This window comes from Otolemur garnettii, unplaced genomic scaffold (assembly GCF_000181295.1).
Source record: "Otolemur garnettii isolate 467f Iridium unplaced genomic scaffold, OtoGar3 scaffold00044, whole genome shotgun sequence".
In the NCBI taxonomy this organism is placed as follows: domain Eukaryota; kingdom Metazoa; phylum Chordata; class Mammalia; order Primates; family Galagidae; genus Otolemur; species Otolemur garnettii.
Window position 1 is genome coordinate 859089 of NW_003852439.1, and position 24875 is coordinate 883963.

The 24875-nt window shown below is 41.1% G+C and overlaps 1 protein-coding gene across 1 annotated transcript; it reads left to right on the top strand.

Moving 5' to 3' along the window:
• The first annotated feature begins 2997 nt into the window (after positions 1 to 2997).
• On the top strand, positions 2998 to 13706 carry ZP2 (zona pellucida glycoprotein 2). Its single transcript, XM_003790693.3, is given in 19 exon segments — positions 2998 to 3059; positions 3202 to 3290; positions 4341 to 4424; positions 4782 to 4876; positions 6434 to 6586; positions 7316 to 7360; positions 7503 to 7667; positions 8379 to 8475; positions 8574 to 8755; positions 9473 to 9599; positions 10379 to 10566; positions 10647 to 10738; positions 10823 to 10947; positions 11082 to 11271; positions 12030 to 12165; positions 12240 to 12336; positions 12679 to 12765; positions 13345 to 13418; positions 13542 to 13706. Coding segments are annotated over 19 exon segments (2253 nt in total).
• The last annotated feature ends 11169 nt before the right edge of the window (positions 13707 to 24875 follow it).

The window sequence follows — 24875 nt, forward strand, 5'->3', positions numbered from 1 at the left end:
AGCAGCAGAAAATTGGCCTCATAATACTCAGGTAGAGAGACCTGGATAGTGGAGAGGAGAGGAAACACCTTGTGCTCATAAACTAGCAAACTTTGAAAGGCACATTGAAAAAAGTGTAGAAAACACACATCTGCAAGAGCTTTCACTGTTTGCTTAGAAATATTACGACTCTGTCATTTTTTAAAAGACTTTTGTTTTTTCTCCTCTTCAGTCCTAGTACTGAGCAGCCATTTCTTGTTTTTAAAGCCAGCTGCACTGAACACATTGTGTCCTTGTGCACTTATGCTGGGCTTTTCTAGAGCAGAATCTGAGACATTGGTTCCTATTGGCCTGGAGCCAATTGTTCAGTGACTATTTCTCAAACACCATAGGTCTGGTTTAGGTGAGGCAAAGGAAATTAATCTCTGGGGTACTTACCATATTCACAACAAATCTTCTTTTCTCTGTGTCCCCTTAACTTCCCAGAAGGCCCCAATTTGAATCTAGTCTGACTCAAGCTACTCTTTTAAGGTAAAACCTCCCCCTCTAGTAAAAGACACAGTCTAGGGGGAGGAGTGAGCCTGAGGAGGGGCTACCAGGGGTGGCTGAACAAGCACATTAATCTATTATCTCTCTGACTACCCCCTTAGTAGGTCTCTGAATTTTGCATCCATGCTCCTTCCTCCAATGTCCTCTCATCATAGTCTTAACCATTGTGGTAACAAATTACCTTCATATTTGTAGGAAAAAAAGACCACTTTTTGGAAATACACGTAGAAGGAGAAATGATTGCTATTGTGCTTCTGCTGTAAAATGAATTTTTTTACCATCTTATAAATTAAAAATAAAATCCTAAGCCCCCCTTTAAACAGAAGGGGCCCCCTGTGGCCCTAGAAGAAACTTAAAACTGGGTTTCTGACCTTGAGGAGAAGGAAGGTCAGACACACTTCATTATACTCTCTCCTTTTTGGAGTTTAGATACAACAATTGACCAACATTAATGTTAAAACAGGGACCATAAGACTGACAATAGACTTTTTGTGCCAATAAAGTACTAAATTATTAACAAGACCTAAAGCCATGCGGGGAAAAGGTTAAATCACACCTACAGACCATCAATTTGCTTAACAGATCTCTTGAGTCTATATCATGGTGTATCTCTGATTAACAGACTTCCCCAACTTAAAACCTTCCAAGCCTTTATACAAAGCTTTATTTCTTTAGCTAGTTACAACACAAAGAATCTTTGAACCCATCTATAACCTATAAACTCCCACTTTGAGATCTCCTGCCTTTTCAGGCCAAACCAACATATATCTTCCATGTATTATGTTACTTTCACATCCTGTCTCCCTAAAATATATGAAATCAAACTGTAAATCAATTTCTTTGGAGCCACTTACTCAAGTTTTGGGGGGTATGGCTTTCAGACTGATGGTCACTCCTGAAGTTCAGCTCAGAATAAACTTCTTTAAATTATTTTACAGAGTTTGGGTTTTTCCTATTAATAATCTCTATCCCCCAAAACCTGCTTATTTGTATTTATTCTCTCTCCCCAATTTCACTGGGATGTAATCTAATTAATTGGGTCTGGTATATCACCAGCAACCATTTATTTTCTTGCCTCCCCCCCTCCAGGTATTTGGCAAGTTTTTGTGATCATAAGAATCACCTGTGGTGCTTGTTGAGCAGTCATTACCCAGGTTCCCCCACACACACCAGAGTCTGAACCAGCAGCTTTTGGGGGAACCCCAGGAATCTTTGACATTAGTAGAGCCCCATGTGATTCTTTTTGAACAAGAAAGTCAGGACAATACTAACCTACAATAGTATTTCAGACACCTCAAGTTTCACCACAAAGGCAACATATGAATCAACACTATTTACAAATGTCAACTGCTGGTACTTGTGCAGAGTTTGAGCAGTATATGGACTGCAGACGTCTAGGTGTCTCAAATGGCCATGTGAGAAACCATACACTGATCAGGTCTCAGGAAATCTAAGTTCTCATCCTGGTCTTGACATTCAGTTTTTAAAGCTCTGGCAAGTTGCTCTGCTTTTGTTTCCCCATAGATAAACCCCCAAGTACTTAACAATATGGCATTCTCATTTAGATCCATAGTACATCTGACTCAGAAATTCTATTTCTAGAAATGTATTCTTTGTTAACCAAGGAAATGTATAAGAAATTTCATATTATCTTTTATACTAATAAACAATTAAAAGCTGCCTTAATGCCCATAATTAAGAACAGTTAAATAGAGACTGACTTATCTCAATATTGAATACTATGCCCCTTTAAAAATGAACAGCTTTGTTTGATATGGAAATGCCCATAACATGTAATAGAAGATTACAAAACAGACTTAAACTTTACTGTCAACATTCTTTTTCTTTTAATTGTATGTGATATTTGTAGAAAATGTCTATTAAGTTACCTAAATAGTAATAGTGGCAAGATTATAGGTGAACTTCTAGCTTTTTTCTGTATTTTTTTCTTTTTTGCAGTAAGCTTAAACTTTTATTCTTGGGGGGTCAATAATTCTTTTTTTCTATTTTTTTAGAAATACTTATGCACATTACTAGGGCAACAGCCACAATAACCAAGAGACTAGAGATTACTGTATAAAAAGGTTTAATGGTGTGAACAAGACATGTTCTTTTCTTAATAAAGCCCATAATCCTTTCACTCTACATTGGAGTTGTAAATATTTTGTCCAAAAGAGCTTAATTTTTCCCAAAGTTATGGGAAAACACCAATTCACTCATCTGGAGTCAATTTCAGGGAAGGTTGATTTCATTCCTGTTCCACAGAAGCAGCTGGCAGAACACCCAAGGCAGGTGTCAGGAAGGAAGGATAGATGCTATTTCCTTCCCAAATCCCTCCCTCTCAGCTGGGAGGGTAGGAGAAGATTCAGGTGCCCCCATGGCGAGAAAGTGGAGTCACAGCTGGCTTCCTGCTATAAAAACACAGAACAGCCCGCTTTCTAACTGGGTGGTTTGGTAGTTCCTTCTACCATGGTGTGCAGACAGAGAGGAGGTTCTGGGATTCCTCCAAGCTGGTTCAATGCAGGCTGGAGGTACTCACTATTCTGGGAGCAAAGGGGAATGGACATAGTGGGTCATGTTCATTTAGTTCATTATTCCTTAACTCTCTCCCCTGTCATCTTTTAACTGTCCCTTAATTACGGGCAATTAAGGCAGTTTTTAATTTTTCACCAGCATCTACTGGTCGATTTCTCTCTTCTTCACCTTTGTGACTTCAGTGAACTCAGCAGATGTCTCTCAATCGGTGAATCCTGTCCTCCCAGGTATGTCTCCTGAGTGCAAAAAGCCCCCTTAACCCAAAGAATGGGTTGTAATGAGAATGCCTAAAATGGCTAGCAAACATACTCCTGGCTCAGACAACCTCCACTCACCCCCTTATCTTCCTCAAGTCACTGGACCATTCCAGTATCTACCTATGGGCTTACTATGGCAGTTAAATGAAAGAATTAAAAAAGAAACTGATTTGGGCTAGGATTACATATGTGTAATCCTAACACTGTGGGAGGCTGAGGTGGGCAGAATGCTTACATTCAGAAGTTTGAGATGAGCCTGAACAAAAGTGGGACCCTGTCTCTACTTAAAAAAAAAAAAAAAAAAAAAAATTAGCTAGGCATGGTGGCAGGCACCTGTAGTCCCAGCTATTCAAGAGGCAAAGGCAGAAGGATCACTTGAGCCCAAGAGTTCAAGGTTGTGGTGAACGAAGATAATGCCACTGCACTCTACCCAGGGCAGCAGAGTGAAACTCTTTTACTGAATAGCCAACCACAACAATAACTCCTCCCCTATCTCTAGGACTAGTAGTTTCTAATCACAAACTCATGGCTTTTTAGAAGCCATGATATCAATGTAACAGGCAAAACCAGAACTACTCATTTCTACCTGAGCTAGAAGTTGTGAAGTGGCAGGTCATGTACAAAACTTGATCTGAGGCTTACCCAGGACTTTTAACTTTAACTTGCAACACCTATTGACAAAGCTTTTGTTCCATTTTTCATAGACCTAACTCCATCAGTTCCACTGTCAAGGTTCTGAGCTGGTGTCTACAGACGTGCTTGTTAGCCCTAATCTAGGCTTCTCCCTGGTATGCTTCAGAAAGCCCTGAGTGCTTGATACCTCCTTACAGTTCTTGGTATACTACATGGCAGTTGTCTGCATTTCTCACCCATCTGTGGGATCCTGGAGGGTAGGGAACAATTCTTGCCTTGCTCATTTGGCATCTTCCTTGATATCCATTGTAGAGGAGAGGTCTCTACCTCTCTAGGAGTTGCATCTCATGTAGCTCAAAGCCCTGACATGCTGCTTTTGCTCTCCAGGAACTATTATTTGTGATGAAAATGGAATAATAGTGAAGTTTTCACATGGTCTTGACACTGAGAAATGGAATGCATCTGTGGTAGGTAGGTAGTATGTATTATCTAACAAAGTAGACTGTCCCTAGCTCAGGGCCAGTCCCATTTGCCTGGTAAGCAGAGCATTTCAACTCTGGCATCTACTGACATCCAATTCCCACAGCCCCATGGGAGGGGGTGGTCCCTGATTTGCATGATGCCACCAAGAGTGGGAGATCTGTTTCCTTGAGAGTGTATCAGGATCTCTGAGAAACTCACAGCATCTTAAAGTTTGAGTCATACCACACAGTTGAATCAACTGAAGCAATAGAAGTGCCTTGGAAACAGATTGGCAGTCTTGGTGCTATGGCTGTCACAGGCGTGTGCCTCTCAGCCATCCTGTCTAAGCTGATCTGGTTTCTGTAGATCCCTTTGGTGTTGAAATGCTGAACTGTACTTATGTCCTGGACCCAGAGACGCTCACCCTGAGTGCCCCATATGATGATTGTACCATGAGAGTGGTAAGTAATTGCTTTGAGAGCGACCTGGGAAGCATATTGTAACCTAATAGTTAACTTGTCTTAGACCTGGTAGTTAAGAACTTACTCTTTGGAATACAGCAGCATTTCTCAAATGCGGGTGAAGGAGGGATTTTCTCCTCCTTAACCTGTCCAGAGGACATTTGACAGTCTAGAGACACTTTTGTTATCACAGCTGGGAAGAGGGAACTACTACTGGCACTTGGGTACAAGCCAAGGGTGCTGTCAGAGAGCCAACATTGCTCAGGGCAACCCCATAACACAGAACTATCAGGCCTGCAATGTCAGTGCTATCTTGTTCAAGCACTTGACCCCTGACTCTGCCGGCATGTATGTGTGATCTCAAGCAAGTTACTTAAGCTCTTTGAGGCTCTATTTGCTCATTGGGAAATGAGGATAATGTTACCCTCTCCACTGGGTAACTAAAGAATCTTACTTTACTTCAATCTTACTGAAGACTTGGGTCCAGCTTCTGTGCCAAGTGCCCAAACATGATTTCTAACTCATATGTGAGATGTAAGACCACTTTGCTACTAGCAAATATGTAGAGAATGTCCATCCTGCCTAAACAGCTATTAGAAGGCAAACAGTAGCTAAGCAGTAACAGTAGTGCCCAATCAGAGTTATTAGGAACAATAAAAACAACCTGCCTAAGCAAAAATTCACAAGCTTTACTGTGCCAAAAAATCACCCGAAAACTAAGTTTGGCTGTTGAAGTTGATAACATAGGTCTGGGGTGATCTCTGGGAACCTGCAGAGTTAACAGGCTACACCATATGATTCTGAAGCAAGTCTATAGTCTGAGGTTGAGAAGATACTTTCTTAGAACCTGCTCTGCAAAGAGATTTGAGCTGTAAGATCTGGTCAAAGGCTGTCTGTGATTGACCAATTAAATAATCACATGCCCTTTTTGATTCTCTAGTAATTAAACTTTCCCTTTCTAAAAACTTTCCCAATTCAAGGGGCTTTAGAGTTACATTCCCGTAGACTGAGGATCTGTGAACCACAAGCTGTAGATAGTTAAATCCAGTTCGTGACCTCCTTTAATGGTCTTTGAATTATGAATAGCTTTTACACTTCTATACTTATAGAAATGTTACTAATACTTAATATAGAAAGACTAGCTGACCCCTGCTTTAGGCTGAGTTTCCTGAGGTCAGAGGTAACAGTGAAGATGGCTCTAGCCAGCACAAAGGCAGTTACTCCAGTGCTCAGTAATTGTATTTGAATAACCTGGGCGGAAGCCCCATACTGACCACCATTCAACCAGGGCCATGATATCCAGACATAAAGTATAGATATGAGATACAAACTAAACTCCAATTCTTAATGCTAGAATGGTTTTGTCAACACTAGGCTTTGCTATGGTTTCACAAAGAGCTATCTTGAGTCTCCTACTATAGGAATGAGGTGGCTTTTAGCACTTAGATGCTAGTAGCATAAGGGTTTTGCCACTTGAGTGGATCATATGGTATTCTGGCATCACCTTTCCACTGAGGTGCCAGCACTTACTGTTCTTACTATGCTATTCACATATAGCATGGTGGGCACCAGATGACCATCAGATTCATGAACAGCAATGCTGATCTAAAATCTGAAGCTATGACATACCAGTTCTTCTGCCCAACGATGCAAGTAGAAGATACCCATGGGGCTGCAACATCTATAATCTGCAAGAAGGACTCCATGTCTGTGAGTGCAATAAGCTGATTACTTGGAGAATATGGCTACTATGGGGGAATATAGTATTCCAAACAGAGCTGGGCTTAAAAATTAGACCATGATTCACTATTTGCTGTATGGGTTACATTTCTTACTACCCTAAGGCTGTGTTTCCAAGTCCATAAGTGATAAAACAGTACTTCATAGGTGCCTCTAAGAATTGACTATTAGTGTATATACTGTACTTAGCACATCATGCCTGGTAATAGAAGGGGTTCTATTGGTAGCTATAATCACATTAAAAATTGACACACTTAATATTTACTACATTCTAGACCCCATTCCAGATGCCAAGTTATAATAAATGAGCAAAACAGATCAATCACATCTTTGTGGAATTTAGTTTAATACAGCTAATGTTGACATTAGATAACTAAGAGTAACAGATATCAAAACACCACACCAATGATGGAATTCCATGTTTCACATAGTACTTCTATAGACATGGTAACAGATCATACATATAAGAACCTACAACTAGAAGGGACATCAGAAGTTCAAAGAGGTGAAATGACATCTAAAGGCATAGTTAAGATTTATGACTAGTGCTGTGCTTTTCCTACTGAATCCTACAACCAGCCTTTTTGGTGTCAGTACCACATAGCAACTTCTGTCTTCCACATACAAGCAGGTGGTATGACTTTAGAAACTTTCTCCTTCAGATCATAAGCCTCACGTCATGATTTACTTCTCTTCCAGTTTTCCTTGCCACGGATGTTCTCCAGCTTAGCTGATGACAATGAGGTATGAAAGTATCTTTTAAAGTTATATACCTTATTAATCTTTAATTCTATTAAAGATATTACCTTTAACCCAATAAAACATTAGACTACAATAGACTTGATTATATTCACACTACTCCTCTAATTAAAGCTTTTGACTTTAGGAGTCCAGTATGAAGATGGGATGGAGCCTTGAGGTTGGTGATGGTTTAGAAGCTAAAACTCTCTCCCTGTCAGAGGCCCTGAATCAAGGCTTTAATCTCCTGATTGACAACCACAAGATGATCTTCCATGTGCCATTCAGTGGTACTGGAGTGACGCGCTATGTGGTAAGTATAAAAGCTTTGTACCACCCACCACCAAGAGATGGGCCAATGTCCCTAAATCCAAACATGCTTTCAACTATGTGTCTAAACTCATGACTCAATATCTTAATGCTTACCATGTGCCAAGTACCTAAAGGGGTACTAAAGATATAATGGTAAACTAAATAAACATGGTCCTCACCTCAATCTTTCTTTTCCATAAACTTAAATCTGTACCATACAAATCAAGTATACTCCTAAAAATCTTAAAATGGTTGGGTCATTGTTCCATATTTTGTCTCATAGTGCATATTGGTGTTTTCCAGGTCAACAGTCAAGACACTACATCAAACTAATGTGTTAAAGTATTTAGGACAGGTCCTGGTACATAGGTGCTCAAACATCAGCCACTTTAAGGATGGTCCTATTCCATGTTACTCAGATTAATTCTCATAAACATTCTCTGGCTACTGACACTATAAAATGTTATGGCATACAGCTAACTATTTATGCTTAGAAATGATTAGCTACAGGTGATATCCACAGACATTAGTCCTCCAGGTCTTACAGAATGGACAAGGTTCTGTAGACTAGAACACCTCTAGGACAGTCTAGAACAAAATGGTTCTACTTGCCAAAATGCTGGCCAATACTTGAATATACACTTGCCCTAAACATTCTTACTGGTTCCAGATTCAAGTATACCAATGTCTCTGAAAATGCTATTTCCCCCAGCAAGGTAACAGTCATCTTTACATGGTGTTTCTGAAGCTTACATTTGAATCTCCTGGGCAGAAGGTGATCTTCTCATCACAAGGTATCTGTGTGTCAGGTAAGACCACAGGTAGCTGCATCTTCAGTTGTGGGAGACATTGTTTAAGGTGCTTAATCAAGGCTGGTAATGGGTATTGTGTCAATCATTCCTTCCAGATCCTGCGACCTGTAATGCCACACACATGACTCTCACCATACCTCAGTTTCCTGGGAAGCTGAAGTCTGTGACCTTGGAGAACAAGAACATCCCTGTGAGCAAGCTGCACGACAATGGGATTGATATGGAAGCAACAAATGGCTTGAGATTACATTTCAGCAAAACTCTTCTCAAAACAAAAGTATGTGCCATTGTCCACCACTAAACTACAAAATCCTGACAAGTGTACTCTTGTGGGTAATCCTAATACAGCTGGTGACTTGCTCATAAACCCCAATCCTTGGGTAACAGATTCAAATTTTAGAAGGTCTCATTTTATCATCTTGCATAAATGAATTTTTCAAGGAATGAAGTTTATTCTCCAACACTGCTGAGCCTGTTTAACCTCTGCAATGGAAACTTAAGTTTTTCTATGTTCATTGAAGTATAATAGTCAAATACCTAGTGATGAATGTCTGTTGTACTCCAAAAACAGAACACCTTGATCTAAACAAGAATCCTATACTGTCCTCATTGAGGCTAATCTTGATTGGAATTGCCAGGGACTCCAGATTGTTGAAATAGCATTTTATAATATCTGTAGAATCCTTTAGACTTGGATTTGGCTTGGCAGGATATTCCACTATTCTTTGGAATTTGATCTGTTAACCCACACTGTAGTGCCTACTACAAAGAATGTACAGTGCTGGATACTTTAGGACATGAGTTTAAAGCAATAAATTTCCTGCCTGGGGAGACATCCTGCTCCAGAAAAGTGATAGGAGCTCACTTGTTTGGTTTTTCTTTAAGCCAGAACAAGCCTGCAGTATGCCCTCCAAGTGTTCAATAGACTTCCTTCCTGCCTCCTGTGACAAAGCCTCAGACAGGCTGTGGCTACTAATTGACATTCTTATTTCAGTTCTCTGAAAACTGCCTACTTGATAAGTTCTACTTAGCGTCACTCATGCTGACCTTCTACCTTCAACTAGAGAGCGTATCCATGGTGATCTCTCCTGAGTGTCTCTGTGAGTCACCAGTTTATATAGGTAAAGATCTTATTAATCACTTTCTTTTTCTATCTGGGCCCTTGTACATGTGGGAAAACAAGAGTGCTGATTCTAATGTATTGCTTTATGGCTTGAAGAAATTAAAGACTTTTTAATCAGAGCTCTGTAATACTTACAAAACAATCACTGTAACTATTACATGTTTAAGCAACCTGGAAATATCGGGTCATGGGCCTGAGCCTACCATCTAAGAATGCTAAAATTTCTAATCAAAGGAAATATAAGAACTTTAAGGACTTCCCCCTCCCCAAACACCTACAAATTCCCAAAAAGGAATACAAAATAAGCATTTCTTCATTGCATCTCCCCTGTGTTAGTGATTATTCTCTAATTTGCACAGGTCAGACCAAATAGGAAATATTAGTTTCTACCTCAATTTCCTCCCAAACCACTCAGGATTTGTGAGTATTAAAAGACGGTGCACAATAATGCAGACACTATGCTTAAAAACATTAAGTCTGATCTTAAGTTGCTTCAACCCCTCATCAACACTTCTCACCAGGGTTTTGCCCTATATGGCCCTTTTCGTGTCTCCTAGTCCTTCCTTGGGGAAGAAAAGTCCTTCTGTTCTCATATAGAGTGGCTTAACTGTTTCAGCTTCCCTTGTAACTCAAGCTGTTTCTCAGGGTATTTTCCCAAACAAAAACTTAAGACATATTCTAGTGCCTTTTTTAGAATTTTTCCTCAATACTTCAAGGTTGACTGACAGCATCAGAGGGCAGACAAATTTGTCCTCTAAACCCTTCACTGCTGTCTCATTACAGATGAGCTGTGCACCCAAGATGGGTTTATGGACTTCAAGGTCTACAGCCACCAAACAAAACCAGCTCTCAACCTGAGCACCCTCAGGGTGGGAAACTCATCCTGCAGGCCTATCTTTACAGCTCAGTCTCAAGAGCTGGTGCAGTTTCACATACCCCTGAATGGATGTGGAACAAGACATAAGGTCAGTACTAGTAGGTGGTAAGAGATTGAGAATCATCTTTAAAGTAATTGGCTATTGACCAATTTTCTGACATTTTTTAGTTTGAAAATGACAGAGTTATCTATGAAAATGAAATACATGCTCTCTGGACAGATCTTCCTCCAAGCAAAATATCCAGGGATAGTGAGTTCAGGTATGATACAACTGCTACTTAAATACTTAAGCTGTAGTTTAAATTCAAGCAATGTACCTAAAATTCTCTTCACTTCTCTTACAGAATGACAGTAAAGTGTTCTTACAGCAGGGATGACATGCTTCTAAACTTCAGTGTCAAAAGTCTTCCTTATCCAGTGGCCTCAGTGAAACCAGGTCCACTTACCTTAATCCTGCAGACCTACCCAGGTGAGATGTTTCAGCTTACTTTTGGAGAACCTTTCCCTGAAATGAGCTTTCTGATGCTACTAGACTAATGGAGTAGTAGCAACCTGTTAGCCATCAACTACATGAATACTAAAGAGGCATTCATTCCATTTCAGATGGCTCCTACCAACAACCTTATGAGAACAATGAATACCCTCTAGTGAAATATCTCCACCAACCAATTTATATGGAAGTGAAAATCCTTAACAGGGATGACCCCAAAATCAAGCTTGTCTTAGATGACTGCTGGGCAACATCTACTGCAGACCCAGACTCTCTTCCCCAGTGGAATATTGTTGTGGATGGGTAGGTATTTTCTATACTGTAAGGTTGCCCAGTTTATATGTCAGAACCTGCCTAGGATAGAAAAAAATCCTCTTGGGCTTTAGAATACACAGTCACACAACAGGACTAAGTGGTAACCCTGGTATTAGAATGTTCATTTAAGCCATTTAACATAGAACCCAAGCACTATAATGCTCTGAGACTAACTATATACTTGTAGAGACTCAAGTATCCAGCTCATCCATGAGGTCTATTTTGGCCCTCCTTATCCCTTAACCTGGTCCATCTCCCCCCCGCCCTTAGTACATACCACCCAGAGTTATGTTCTTCATAGCATCAACCCCCTTCTGGCATATTAAACTAGAAAATGAGAGGGAGTTTCCTTCTGTCACCAACAAATACTGCCTGACACATAACAGACACTCAGGTAGAAAGAAGCCAGTGTCTTCTGTAATGACACATAGAAGTTACATTTCCTTAACAAGTATAGTTGGTAAACAAATGGTTGTATTTTTGTACTATGTAGAAAAGTACCCAAGGTGTAGAACCTATGACTTTATGGGTATTAGATAGGTCAAGTAAGAAGTACAAAGTCAAAGGTACTAGAAGGTAGATACAGCAATAGTCCATTTAATGGACTATTAATAATGGACTATTATTTAATGGACTATTAATAATGGACTGTTATTTAATGGGTGACTATTTTGTATGTTTGGGGGGAGGGTCAATGTCTGTGCTTATCTCCAGATTGACATCCTTCTCTGGTATGTGCCTTCTAGCTGTGTGTATAACATGGACAACTACCAAACCACCTTCCATCCTGTTGGTTCCACTGTCCCCCATCCTGATCACTATCAAAGGTTTGATGTGAAGACCTTTGTCTTTGTCTCAGAAGCCCAGGAGCTCTTTAGCCTGGTAAGTGACTAAGAAGACACCTGGGACAGGTTGAATGTTAATACCTAGGTTCTACCTAAGTCTTCTGTTTCCAGGTCTACTTCCACTGCAGTGCCTTAATCTGCAATCAACTCTCTGCTGACTCCCCTCTGTGTTCTGTGACTTGCCCTGTATCCTCTAGGCACAGGAGAGGTAAAACCTTCAAATCCTTGAGTCTTAAAGCAAGCTTCAACTTTTCAAAACTAAATATCTCATGGATAGGTATCAACTCTTCATCTCAAGAGCCCAGGAAACCCCTTCTTGGACCAGTCTGCCTTGCCCATACATATCTGAGATGGGCAGGTTTTTTAGTGCCATAGACATGTTCTTTGACAACCCATCCCATTTTTGTAGTAACACATGACCCTTCCTGCAAATGCAGGCAAAACTACATAAAAGAACGAGATAGCCCATGGAGCTTCTCCTTCTAAATATTCCATTGCCATACCTCTCAAACTCATATTTCAGAAGTCAAACAGAAACTTATGTCTCCAGCCACAGGGATCACTGAAGAGAAAGTTACAGTTAGCCTCCCTGGACCCATTCTTCTGTTGCCAGATGGCTCTTCATTCAAAGGTATGGACTTTAAAGCCTGAGGTACTTCCTGAATTCAAATTCTTACCTTCTTATGCCAACAGTTTGATGCTTACATATACTAATACATGCTTATGGTAAATTTGAGTAAGTCTCCCCTCTCAGAGATGAGCTTCTGTCAAGTCTCCTATGCATCCTTCCAGAAATTACTAACATAACATCACATATTCTACCTACTGATCTGTAACTCTTTAACTTGTTTTAGCCACCTCGTCATACAAAGAGACCTACCTCACAGTTAACAGCTATGTGGGATTCCACATGGCTTTGTCATGACCTTCATTTATAGACATCTAGGTTACTTCTAGTCCTTAATGCCATATTGTAATCCTCTAAAATATGACTATTCAAGAAATTCAGGAAGTATTTCTAATAGTATTCAGAAAACCTGTGCATCTAACTTGCTATTGCCAAACTTACATCTATATTGGAGAATGTTCCTGTTATCCCATATCCTTAACCCAGATAGCTTTAATCTGAGATCACATGCTCAGACAGTTAACCATAACTGTTAGCATCAGAATGTTACATTAAACAGGCTGAGACTAAGGTCCTTTTCAAATGTCAGCCTACCTGATCTTGGACTGGTAAAAGCAAGTGGCAATATTGAAGAAAAGAATGGGAGGGAAGAAGGTTGGGAGGTGAGGCTATTCCCTGTTGCAAACTATCTAAGTTTGAGGCTTAACTTCATCTCCTTCTCTGGAGAGCCTCAATGTGTAAGACTTCAATTTACCTTTATGATTTAAATGTCAGCTTATTCTAAGACTTAAATGTCTGGTTCCTTTCCAGATGTTGTAAACCCTAAAGGCCACTGGGCTGCTGGAGATGTAATTTCTAAAGTAGTAGCTGCTATGGCCACATTAGCAGGTGTGGTAGCAACTCTTGGTTTCATCAGTTATATACTCAAGAGAACTATGGCAAATCACTAAGAGGACTTCTAAATAAAGTCATTGACATGAGCCTCTTGTCTGTTATCATTAAGATTCGATGGCATGGAAGAACGGTTTCTCTAAGTCATTCTGTGGAGTGGATGCAATATCCTGAGTAGGCTGAGTAGGTTTTGATCTACACGGACACAGACACAGACAGGGAGATTTGATCTCACTGTTCCCTTGGCCTCTCCTGACCCCTCTCACCCCTGTGCCTGAATCCTCTGGAGCTCACAATGAATTAGTGAATGTAGTAGAACTAACCACAGCCTACCTCTGGAGGGATAATTAGATGAGTCTAATGTCTGTTATCCCTTCCATTCACACAGGATAAGAGCAGAAAGTTGGCTTCTGATTGTGGGCTATAATTTCCCTTATAGGAAAGGAAACCAAGTGTGTTCCCAAGAAAGTAATCTACCCTGCTTCAAATTACTAAAGTACACAACTTTCCTGAAAGCTTCAAAGGATTTAGTCTCCTATTTTTCCTCTAGTGTTAATCTAATTAAAGGCCAGTAATCCTTTCTTGGGGAGGGAAAGGAATACCACAAGCCAGTTTCTTCAGGTACAATTATAACATTTCTAGTGTGAAGATTTCACAGTTGAAGCTGAGCCTGAAGAGTTACTTTTCACTATCTGAGGAAAAACTCATTACCTCCTCCTGAGGCTCTTTCTGAGGGTGTGCAATCTTACCTGAGGCTGCAATTATATCATGAGTATCATATTCATGATGTAATTACAGCCTCACACTGGACCACTAGCAGACCATCTCTAAGACATCTAGTATAGAAACAATTCACTTATTCATGATCTGTCTCCCATCTTGAAAGCATCATTTAAGAGTGCACAAAATTAAAATTCCATGTATAATTTAACCCAGACTTAATATACTGCTAAAGTTCCACCACAGCTTATTATAATTTTGTTTGTAAATTATTCAAAGTGAAGAATTTCAGATATGGGTCTGAAATAGATTTAAAATCATTTTTCTCACAAAAAAAATCTCTATACATGGGGTAAGGTATAGAGCTATGAAAGTCTCTAGTGTTAGGACTTTCACCTCACCTTGAAACACAAGAAAGAACTATGGTATCTACTTGGTCATCTTGTTGGTATACTATAGGTCTCTACTCTTCAGTTCTAACCTTTCAACATAGCTCTTTCTAAATCCTGCTAGATTTTTATGTGGGTAAAACTCAACTCTGGTATGGGAAGATAAACTGCACTTATGTTGTGTGGAAGGTCTGGGATTTCTAGAGTCAGGGTCAAAAGGTCAAGTCATCAAGGCCATTCTTTAGACCTTGATTTATGAGAGTATAAGGCATTATTCTGCTAATGATGAAATGAGAAATTGTCTCAGATTCTAACTTTTCTCTCTAATTTTATGTTGTTGGATATTAGAACTGCAAATAAAACTCTTATACTGTATACTTTGTGGTATTTTAAAAAATGGCCACTTAGATGACTTCCTAATCCTGTGTGGTAGGCTGAATGACACCTATCCCCATGTCCACATCTAATTCCTGTAGTCTATGAATATTGTTACCTTTACATGATAACATGGATTTTGCAGATGTGATTAAGGGTGAGATCATCCAAGTGGGCCTAATCACAAGAGTCCTATAAAGCAGGTAGAAAGGCCAGTTAGATTTATTGGTGAAAACAGAAATTGGTGTAATGCATGTAGGACCCCAAGCCAAAGAACACAGGCAGCCTCCGATAGAGAACCGAGCAAAGATACCAGTTCTTCCCTAGATCCTCCAGAAGAAACACAGATCTGCTGTACCTGTTTGGACTCTGACCTCCAGAATTATAAGATTATCTGTTTTATGCCATTGAGTTTGTATTAATTTTACAGTAGCAATAAGAAATATACTAATGGGTCACTACTCACAATTTCAAGAACACTTTGCTCATCTATAGAGCATGCATTTTTAACAACTTGAGCCATAGAGTAGGTTGTCCCAGATATCAGAGGCCCTTGATCATGAACCTAAAATCTCTCATATGCAAGTTGGTCCATTTGTATAGTCACAGGTCAAAATCAAAGTCACCTCAGCCTGGAGCCTGCCCCACAGTGTGACTTGGTTCTGATATCCTTGCCACAAATGCTAAAGCAGTGCTTTAAGAGTAGAAAGCCAAACTGGCATGGAGCAGCTTCTGGGGTGAACACTTGTTGCCATGGTATCCTGGAACAAGTATAATAAGCGGTTGATTAAAGCTGTGTTTGAAACTTCTGAAAGTACACATCCACTTCTGTGGAGGAGGCAGCCTACTCAAGCAGGAACTGTGTGGGAACAGAGTTGAGCTCAAATCCTAAAAGGCTCTGCTTCATCAACACCAGTGCTTGCAATCTCACTTATCAGATAGTGATGTGCTGTAATTGTAACACAGGTATCCGGTGTAAAACAAAAGGACTATGGGATTCTAACACTCCCTTGAGTAGTCCTGATGGTGACTGCAAGAGGTGGGAATGGATTTGTGTGCCCTGGAAGCCATCTGTAATGTGCTCTTCTTCCCTGCCCTGTTCTACTGCTTCAGCAGTTCTGTGGCATAGGTAGGGCTCTAGAATAAGAGCTGGGTTGGATTCTGCATCTATACCCTCCTAGCTGGGTTACCTTGGGCAGACAGAACAACTTAAGCCTGTTTCCAGGTCTGGAAAATGGGAGTATAGCCTACTTCAGAAGCATGTGAGGCTTCAATGAGATAATCCTTATATTGCTGTATGTGCTGCATCAGAGCATGTAAACACTAAGGTAATAGCACCATTCTAAGAATTCTGTATAAAACCGCATAACATTATGAACAATAACCGGTTTTAGAACCTCTGGTATAGCATGCATTGTTATATTCATTAGGCACATAATTTATAACATGTCCTGACCCTACCTACTAAACTAGAATCTTTAAGGAGTAGTGTCTAAGCATGTTTAGACTCTTTGGGAAGCCAAATAGTGTCCCCAAAAATGTTCATGTGCTAATCCCTGGGACCTGTGCATGTTTTCTTGTATGGCAAAGGGGACTTGGAAGACATGTTTAAGTTAGGATGTTGAGATGGGGCGATTACCTAGAGCATACAGATGGGCCATATATATAATTACACTTCTCCTTGTAAGAGGGAGTTTTGACTATAGGGAGGAGAATGCAATGTGATGATGGAAGCAGAGATTGAAATGATGTACTTTTAGGATAGAAGAAAGGATATAAGCTATGGATTGTAGGGGATACTAGAAGCTTGTTATAGATTGGCTATTTGACCCTCCAAACCTCAGGTTGAAATTTGATCCTAAATGGAGGTGGGGCCTAATGAGAGGTACTTGAGTCATGGGGCCAGATCCTTCATGAATAGCTTGCTGTGACCCTCTGAGCAATGAGTGAATTCTTGTTCTATTAGTTCCCATGAGAGCTGGTTGTTAAAAAGAGCCTGGCACCTCCTCACCTCACCAAGTAATTTGCATACTCCCAGTCAGTGATTTGCTGACTGCCCTTTGCCTTCTGCCATAAGTGATAGCAGCCCCACGCCCTCATCACAAGGAGATGCTGTGATGCCTGGCTCTTTGTACAGCCTGTACAACATGAAAAAATAAACCTACTTTTATACATTACTCAGCCTGAGGTATTACTTCATAATTATACAAATGGACTAAGACAAACCTGAAAAAGGCAAAAAAATGGATTCTCTCCCAGATCCTCCAGAAGGAAGACATTCCCACTGACACCTTGACCTTGGCCCAGTGAAAGTGATTTTCAACTTCTGACCTCCAGCCTCCAAGACTGAAAGAGAATGAACTCCATGGTGTTCTGTTTCTGGTTTCAGGGTGGTGGTACATGATGTGGGAAGGGAACTCATCTTAGACAGGGTAGAGGACAATTAGAACCCTGCAGCACCTGGGTTTGTCATATCCAAGGTGTTATGAGCTGCCTTGTGTCTCCCCTTCAAAATTGAAGTTTTACCCCCACTGTGATGGAGATGGGGCTATTGGCAGCAACGAGATCATAAGGGTGACCTCATGAAAGGCATGAGTGTCCTTGTAAGAAGGAACAGAGATTAGGCATGGTAGCTCACACCTGTAATCCTAGCACTTTGGGAGGCTAAAGTGAGAGGATCACTTGGTGCCAGAAGTTTGAGACCAGCCTGAGCAAAAGGATCGTCTCTACAAAATAAATGAAAAATTGTGCAGACATGGTGGCAAGATCCTATCGTCCTAGCTACTCAGGAGGCTTTGGCAGGAGGGTTGCTATAGCCCAGAACCTTGATGTTGCCACTGCACTTCAGCCCAGTGATAGAGCAAGACCTTGTCTCCAAAAAAACAGACATTAGAGAGCTCTCTGCCTTCTTGCCATGTGAGGATGTAAGGATGCTATATGGCCATCTGTGGACCAGGAAGCAGGTACTTTCTCTGAATTGTCTGTTAATATACTTTGTCTAATTTATACCAAATTTAAAAAATCCTTTTAATTTTTAGGATCTCTTTAATATGTTCTGAGCGCTGACTCAGGACTGTTCAATAACTAGAAATCTATCAATATATCACAGAAATAAGTAAAAAAAATCCCCTATAATTATGTCAATAGATACCAAAAAGACATTTGAGAGAAATTGTGATCACTCCTGATAAAAAGCTCTTGCAAATTTAGGACTAGAAGCATGCTAAAAGTATCTCTTTGAAGACAGGTAGGTACACATTAGAATTGCAGATGAAATGTCAGCTACATTCCTAGAGACTGAAATGGAGGACTAAATTTTGTCTCTCCCCACCTCTAATTAATATGTCGAAGTCCTAATATCCAGTACCTTGGAATGTGACTAGTGATAGTGTCTTTCAGGAGGTCATTTAGTTAAAATGAGGTTGTTAGGATGGGCCCTAACCCACTCTGACTTATGTCCTTAAAAGAAGAAATTCAGACACAGAGAAGAGAGCCATCTAGGGGCCTCAGGAGAAATCAAGACCCACTGACTCCTTGATTTTGGACTTTTTAGTTTCCAAAACTGTGAGAAAATAAATTTCCCTTGTTCAAGCCACCCAGTCTATGGTACTTTATAGGGCAGGCCTAGAAAACTACATCTAGGTTATAGCAAGTTCCATCTGATGAGTCAATGGACTCTAGTGTGCACAGGCTGGGCTTTTAGCTAGTATTAGCCCCCTAACTGAGGCTCCAGATTTAGGTAAATGTTCCTTGGCCTTGACCTTTGATTACACAGAACCCAAAGATGCTTATTTTGTGAACCAACACAACTAAAACACAAGTGCACTGGACAGATAGTGTAGGGCTTAATCAAAAGAGATCTCCTTACCCTCCCCTACCCCATTCTCATCCCCTTCTTCCCTGCCTAGAGAAGACATGGTATAGCATACCCCTAGGGCTGTACCCTGATTTGCCTAAGATAATCAAGATGAATCCCTATTTTCCTTGCCTGAATTTTGCCTAAAGGTGGCCATGTGATATAGCTCTGTTCAATGAGATTTAAGTGAAAATCAGGAGGAGGATCTACTTTTTCTTCATTTCCAAAAAAGGTATCTACAATCATCCTCTTTTCTACCTGCTTTTGGGTGTGGTTACATGACATTGTGATTTCTCAACCTGTGGCTGCCATTTTGTGACTATGAAGAAACAAACCTAAATATACCATGAGAATGATTGAGCAAAAAAATATAGAAACCACAAATCCTTGGTGATTTCATTGTATTCCCTGAGTCGAGCCCAGAACCACTTGGCTCTGGATTTCATATTTAGTGAGAGGATAAAGGCACTTTATTTCTTGTAAGTAAAAGCATCCAAACTGATTCAAGCTTAAAGAAACTTCAGCTTTAAGATCTATGGCTATAATTTGCATCTGTAAAAACATACTAAGTTACATGTAAACTTTTCTTTGAATAGCAGAATTTGTGTAAACCAAAAATAAAAGTACCTTTGTCTGAGAAATTTATTTTGCTTTGGCTCCCTCAGAACCCAAGAGAACCGAAGTATGATTGTGTTCATCTTTAAATTCCCACTGGTACTTCTGCAAGGGAAGTGACTTGACTAGAATTGTAGGTTGAAGAAGCTTGATTCAAAGCAGATTGTATAGTCTCTTATTTCTCACTCACACTTGGGGATACTCTCCCTTGAATTCTGTTTCAGGGTTAGAGGGGCAGGGAAGATGCCAGGAAGTGAGCAGAGATGACACAGACTTGGATTCTAGCCTGGGCACCGTGGGCTTACAGTGTGCCTTGAGTAAGCAATTTTCTCTCTCTGGGCCTCAAGTTTGCCATCTATAGGAGGAGAGGGTTGGCAAACATACCTCTTTCCTTGTTACTCAAGTTACTGGTTGGTGGAAAGCTTCACCCGGGAACTGGTAAACGATACAGAAACTCAGGTCCTGCTACCGAACTCTGGGCCCAGAATCTGCTTCTCACATGTTCCCCTGTGTGTATGCCCCTTCAAGTTAAGAAACCTAAGGCTTCTTCCAGCCCTCTGTGCTGAAAAGTCAGCTACTGCGCCAGCTTCAGCTGGCCTGCACGTGAGCGCCCTCTATTGGCTCAGAGATAAAACGCTTTCTTTAGGTCACTTTGATTTCCTTCTGGTGGTTTTTTAAGTTTCCAGATGGGGCTTGAAGCCCCGGGTACAGGAGCTCCAAACAGGGCATAGGGACTGCTAGTGCATGGGACTGGCCCTTGAGTCACCTCCTGAATTTAGATGAATAATGTTCGCATCTGGAAAAGAAACCTACAAGTGGAGAAGGCCCTGTCCAGCCTGTATGGCAGACTCAGGTGCCGTGGGACACAGAAGTCCACCCTGTCAATGTCTTGCCCTTGTCACTTCTGCTTTAACAAAAAAGGATGCATGAGGGGAGGACTCAAGCCTGGCCTGGAAGGCTGATAACCAGTGGTTTGATCACTAGCTAGCTCTGAGACCTTGGACAGGTGACTCACCTGCTTAGCTATATTTCCTCTTCTTTCAGCTGAAGAGAAGGGGGTGCAAGTGAAAGCAAATTATCTTCTCTGATGATTAGGAAAGGTCAAGAATAGTAACTGGTATGAAAGCTCTTTAGAAACCTGAGCTGTTTTTGTAAACACAAAGGTATGTGTTTCCCTGGTGCCACTAGCAGAACTGGATACTGTGGTGCAGATCTGGCCAATTTTGGTCCCACCCCAAACCAGCTCTGCCATTGCCAAGATCAGTTCTGTTACATTTCATTATTTGTCAAGATCGGGATTTTTTAGCGCTGGCACTATTGACATTTGAGCCCTGATAATTCTTGACTGTGGGTGGCTGTCCTGTGCTTGGTAAGGCCAGCGTCTCTGGCCTCTATCCATTAGATGCCAGCAGCAGCCCTCATAAGCATGCACAGTTGTGACAATCAACAATGCTCCAAACATACCAATGTCAATGCCAAATAAGGGTGGATGGGGGTGGAAGGGGGAGATAATTACCCCCAACTGAGAACTGCTGCTTTCTATTTAATCTTCTCCAACTTTCTAATCAGCAAAAATATTGTTCAGGGGCTTCTATCCATGAGACTTGGGCTACCTGAAGTGGAAGATACAGACATTATCTCCATCCCCAGAGCATTAGCAAGAAAAGGGGCTGGGTGGAAGGGGAAGGAGGAAGGACCAAGGTAAGGGACCAACAACAAAAAGAAATCTAGTCAAGCAAAGGTATAGTCTTACTAAAATGTGAAGATCACTTGCCTCAGTCTCCCAGTGGCTAAGAGATGGGGTGGCAGTCTCACTACAGACTGAAGAAGTCAAAGGACGTAGATTGTTCCCTGCTCAGCAGAGAAACAGGGTACATGAGCGAGACACAACTTCATAGAGAGAGGAGCCTTGAGTTAGGTTGTGGGAGATGGGAATGTCTGGAGATGGGAGGCGTGGAAGAAGGAATGTTTCAACATCACTGATTTTCAACTTTTCCACCATGAATGATGGGTGGTATTCACCATAATGACACATCCAAGAGCCATACTCAGTTGGATATAATCCCCCTTCCTTCCTTTCCCCCAGAAAGGCAAAGAAAGTACTTTAAAAATACATAATTGTCATAACTCTTACCAAGCATTCAGGGAGTTTGTGTACAATCCCTAAAGGTATGTGTATGCATGTGTACATATATTTTGCAGGGTGGCAGAGCACAGAGGTTATTCTCAAATTCCACCTCCTCTCTCTAGCTCTACCTTTTCTACTCAAAGAAGTACATCAGAATATAAATGAAAGTACTGTTCGTCATCTTCAACCTTGTGACAACTCACGCTTGATCTTGCCACACCTGAGTGCATGACTACTGGGCTGGGCCCTGCTATGCTATGCAAAGCAAGACAATAGAAGCCACACAGAGAAGGTGGCAGAGATCATACTATTCTGTGCACAATCCACCAACCGTTTGCATTTCATCCCACACAACTGGTGATCCCTAGAGTTATTCCACACAACAGCAAAGGTCACAGGTACTGTCCCCACAACATATTGGAGAATGGGACCAAACAACACAAGGCCTCAAAGGTAGGCAAAGAAGTTAACATTTGATAGCATATCTGTTGCTAGGGTGGCTTTTGCAATCAGACAATCCTGCTTCTAATTCTATGTGCCTTAGGCAATTTAATTTCTCAGTCTTTCAGATTCCTTATTTCTAAAATGGGTAGTAGTGTGGATTTACTGAAAACATGATATGTACAGGACTTAAAATAGCACCCAGCACATGGCAAATGCTTAAAAATAAACAAAACCCCTGGACCTAGTGGTGAATTACCATTATGACTGTATAAGGTCACAATTTGCGTGTTCTGAGGATTAACTGTCTATCAAAGGAGCTACATATGGGGCTATATCTAAAAGGCCAATGATGCCTTTTTAGTAACCTGCCCTTAAGTCCTTAATGATCCTCCACAGCTCGGTTAATAACAATAGGCCTTTTACACATCCCTGTTTTACCCAGTTTTAAATGATTCTTGTGGCCATACATTTGGGGCTTATTCTGTGCCAGGTACTGTGCTGGGATTCTTACATTATTTCACTTCATTTTGACACAGGATACCTGAGAAGGGTGAGGTCTAGGAGAACAGGTCTTCTCAAGGAGACCACAAGGATACACCTGCAGGGTCCTCTCCACGGTGACTCAGCTCTTGGGAATTTGTAAACTTAACATCCTGGAACTTGGAAATTTCCAAGTTCTGTGAAATCCTATAGTTCTATAGGGGCTGGAATAGTATCTCCCACTTGATTCAAATTGGCCAATGAGAAGGGTACCTGTGGGGTGGAACTTTTTGACTATCAATAAAAAGTGAAAGACCAAGCCAGTTAGGGAGCACAGCCATTTCGAATTCTTCTATGCCGTAAGCTCCCAGCTGGTGAATAAAGCCCTTCCTCTTATAAACGTAGTATTTGGGTGCTCTTTCTCTCCATTGGGCTGTGTCTTCTTGCAACAATTTCAGTGGTCTTTGCCCATGCAGTGTAAAGAACAGAGCCTGATAATAATTGCATAGCCTTCCTTTACTATGTTTCTCTGCTGAATTGGGTGAGTCATTTTAAGTTTTTAAACCTTGGTTTCATCTCTAAAGTCCAGAGACTGATGGAACATAAAAAATGAGAAGCAGGCAGGGGAAGTTTGTGATTGGTCTTTGATTATAAATTGATTCGTAAGAGTAGCACTTATACATGCCATGGGAAAGCACTTCATACTTGTCAGAGTTTGGAGCAAGAATGTTTATGTGATATGTGGCTCAGTGAGTAGGGCGCTGGCCCCATATACCGAGGGTGGTGGGTTCAAACCCGGCCTGGGCCAAACTGTAACAAAAAAATACCTGGGTGTTGTGGCGGATGCCTGTAGTCCCAGCTACTTAGGAGGCTGAGACAAGAGAATCGCCTAAACCCAGGAGTTGGAAGTTGCTGTGAGCTGTGATGCCACAGCACTCTACTGAGGGCAATAAAGTGAGACTGTCTCTAAAAAAAAAAGAAAAGAAAGAAAGAAAAATATTTTAAGACTATCTCTTGACCACTCTCTAGAAAGCATCCCACAAGAGGGCGGTGTAAATCTCTCAGTGTAGAAAATACTTCCAGACCTGTATCCCCAGCCCAGACCTACTCTCTGAGCCAACTGTCCACTCGACACATCCTCTGGGGGTGAAGAAGGCTTTTCTGACTTTGGATTTTCACACACCTCCCATCTCAGAAAACAGTGTTCAGGCATAAAGGACAAGTATGGTGCTTTGACATGCTAAGCATTTTTGAATTATAGAAAGTAGGAAGACCTAGCTGGGTAGATGGCGTATATGTTATAGCTAATGTCAGATACTTGCATGAAGGAACATTCAGTAAATAGTAATTTTTTTTTTTTTGCAGTTTTTGACCGGGGCTGGGTTTGAACCCACCACCTCTAGCATATGGGACCAGCACCCTACTCCTTTGAGCCACAGGGACCACACTAAACAGTAATTCTTAATATTAATGCCCCATGGTATTAGCAGGACCAAGCAGTTCTTGTTCTCTAATGGAGACGAATCCATCTTTGGTGTCAGTATGGGAATGTCATGGGATGCAGAAAGGTTTGTACCAAATTAAAGCTTTAGGCTTCTCTGTGACAAGTAGCAGCCATTTGTTTTTGTCTGTCAAGCAAACATCTCATTTTCTTCTCACACTCCTTTGGGAGCCTGCTCCTGTCTCTCTGCACCCCAGCATCCCCTATCATGAGGAGGGGATTATAGGATTTCATAGAACTTGGAAATTTCCAAGTTCTAGGAAGTTAAGCTCTCCCCTCCCAGGGTTCTGAATGAACACAGCCCTGTCCATCATCCTGGCCACTGTGATTGGTTCAGGGTAGTTTACATGACCCAAGTCTGTCTAATCAGAACTAAACCCGGAATACTTGTTGGAAAACAGCAGCTTTTTTGGCCAGTCTGGAGCTGCTGGGACCTCCGCATGGGGCAGGCCTGCCTGATAAGGCAACTCACAACAACAACAATAACAAAGAAAACAAGCTGAGAGATGCCTAATGACATCACCTGAGCTCCGGGATCCAAGGGTGCCTAAAGATCTACCTACCCCTTGGCATTTTGGTTGAGTGAATCTAATCCCTCCCAACACCACCCTGCCTTTCTTTTAAAGCAACTTTGAATTGAGTGTCTGTCACTAGCAACTAAAAAGGCCATTTTATTTAGTAGCTGCTGTCCACCAGACTTACTTGGTGGACATTCATTTT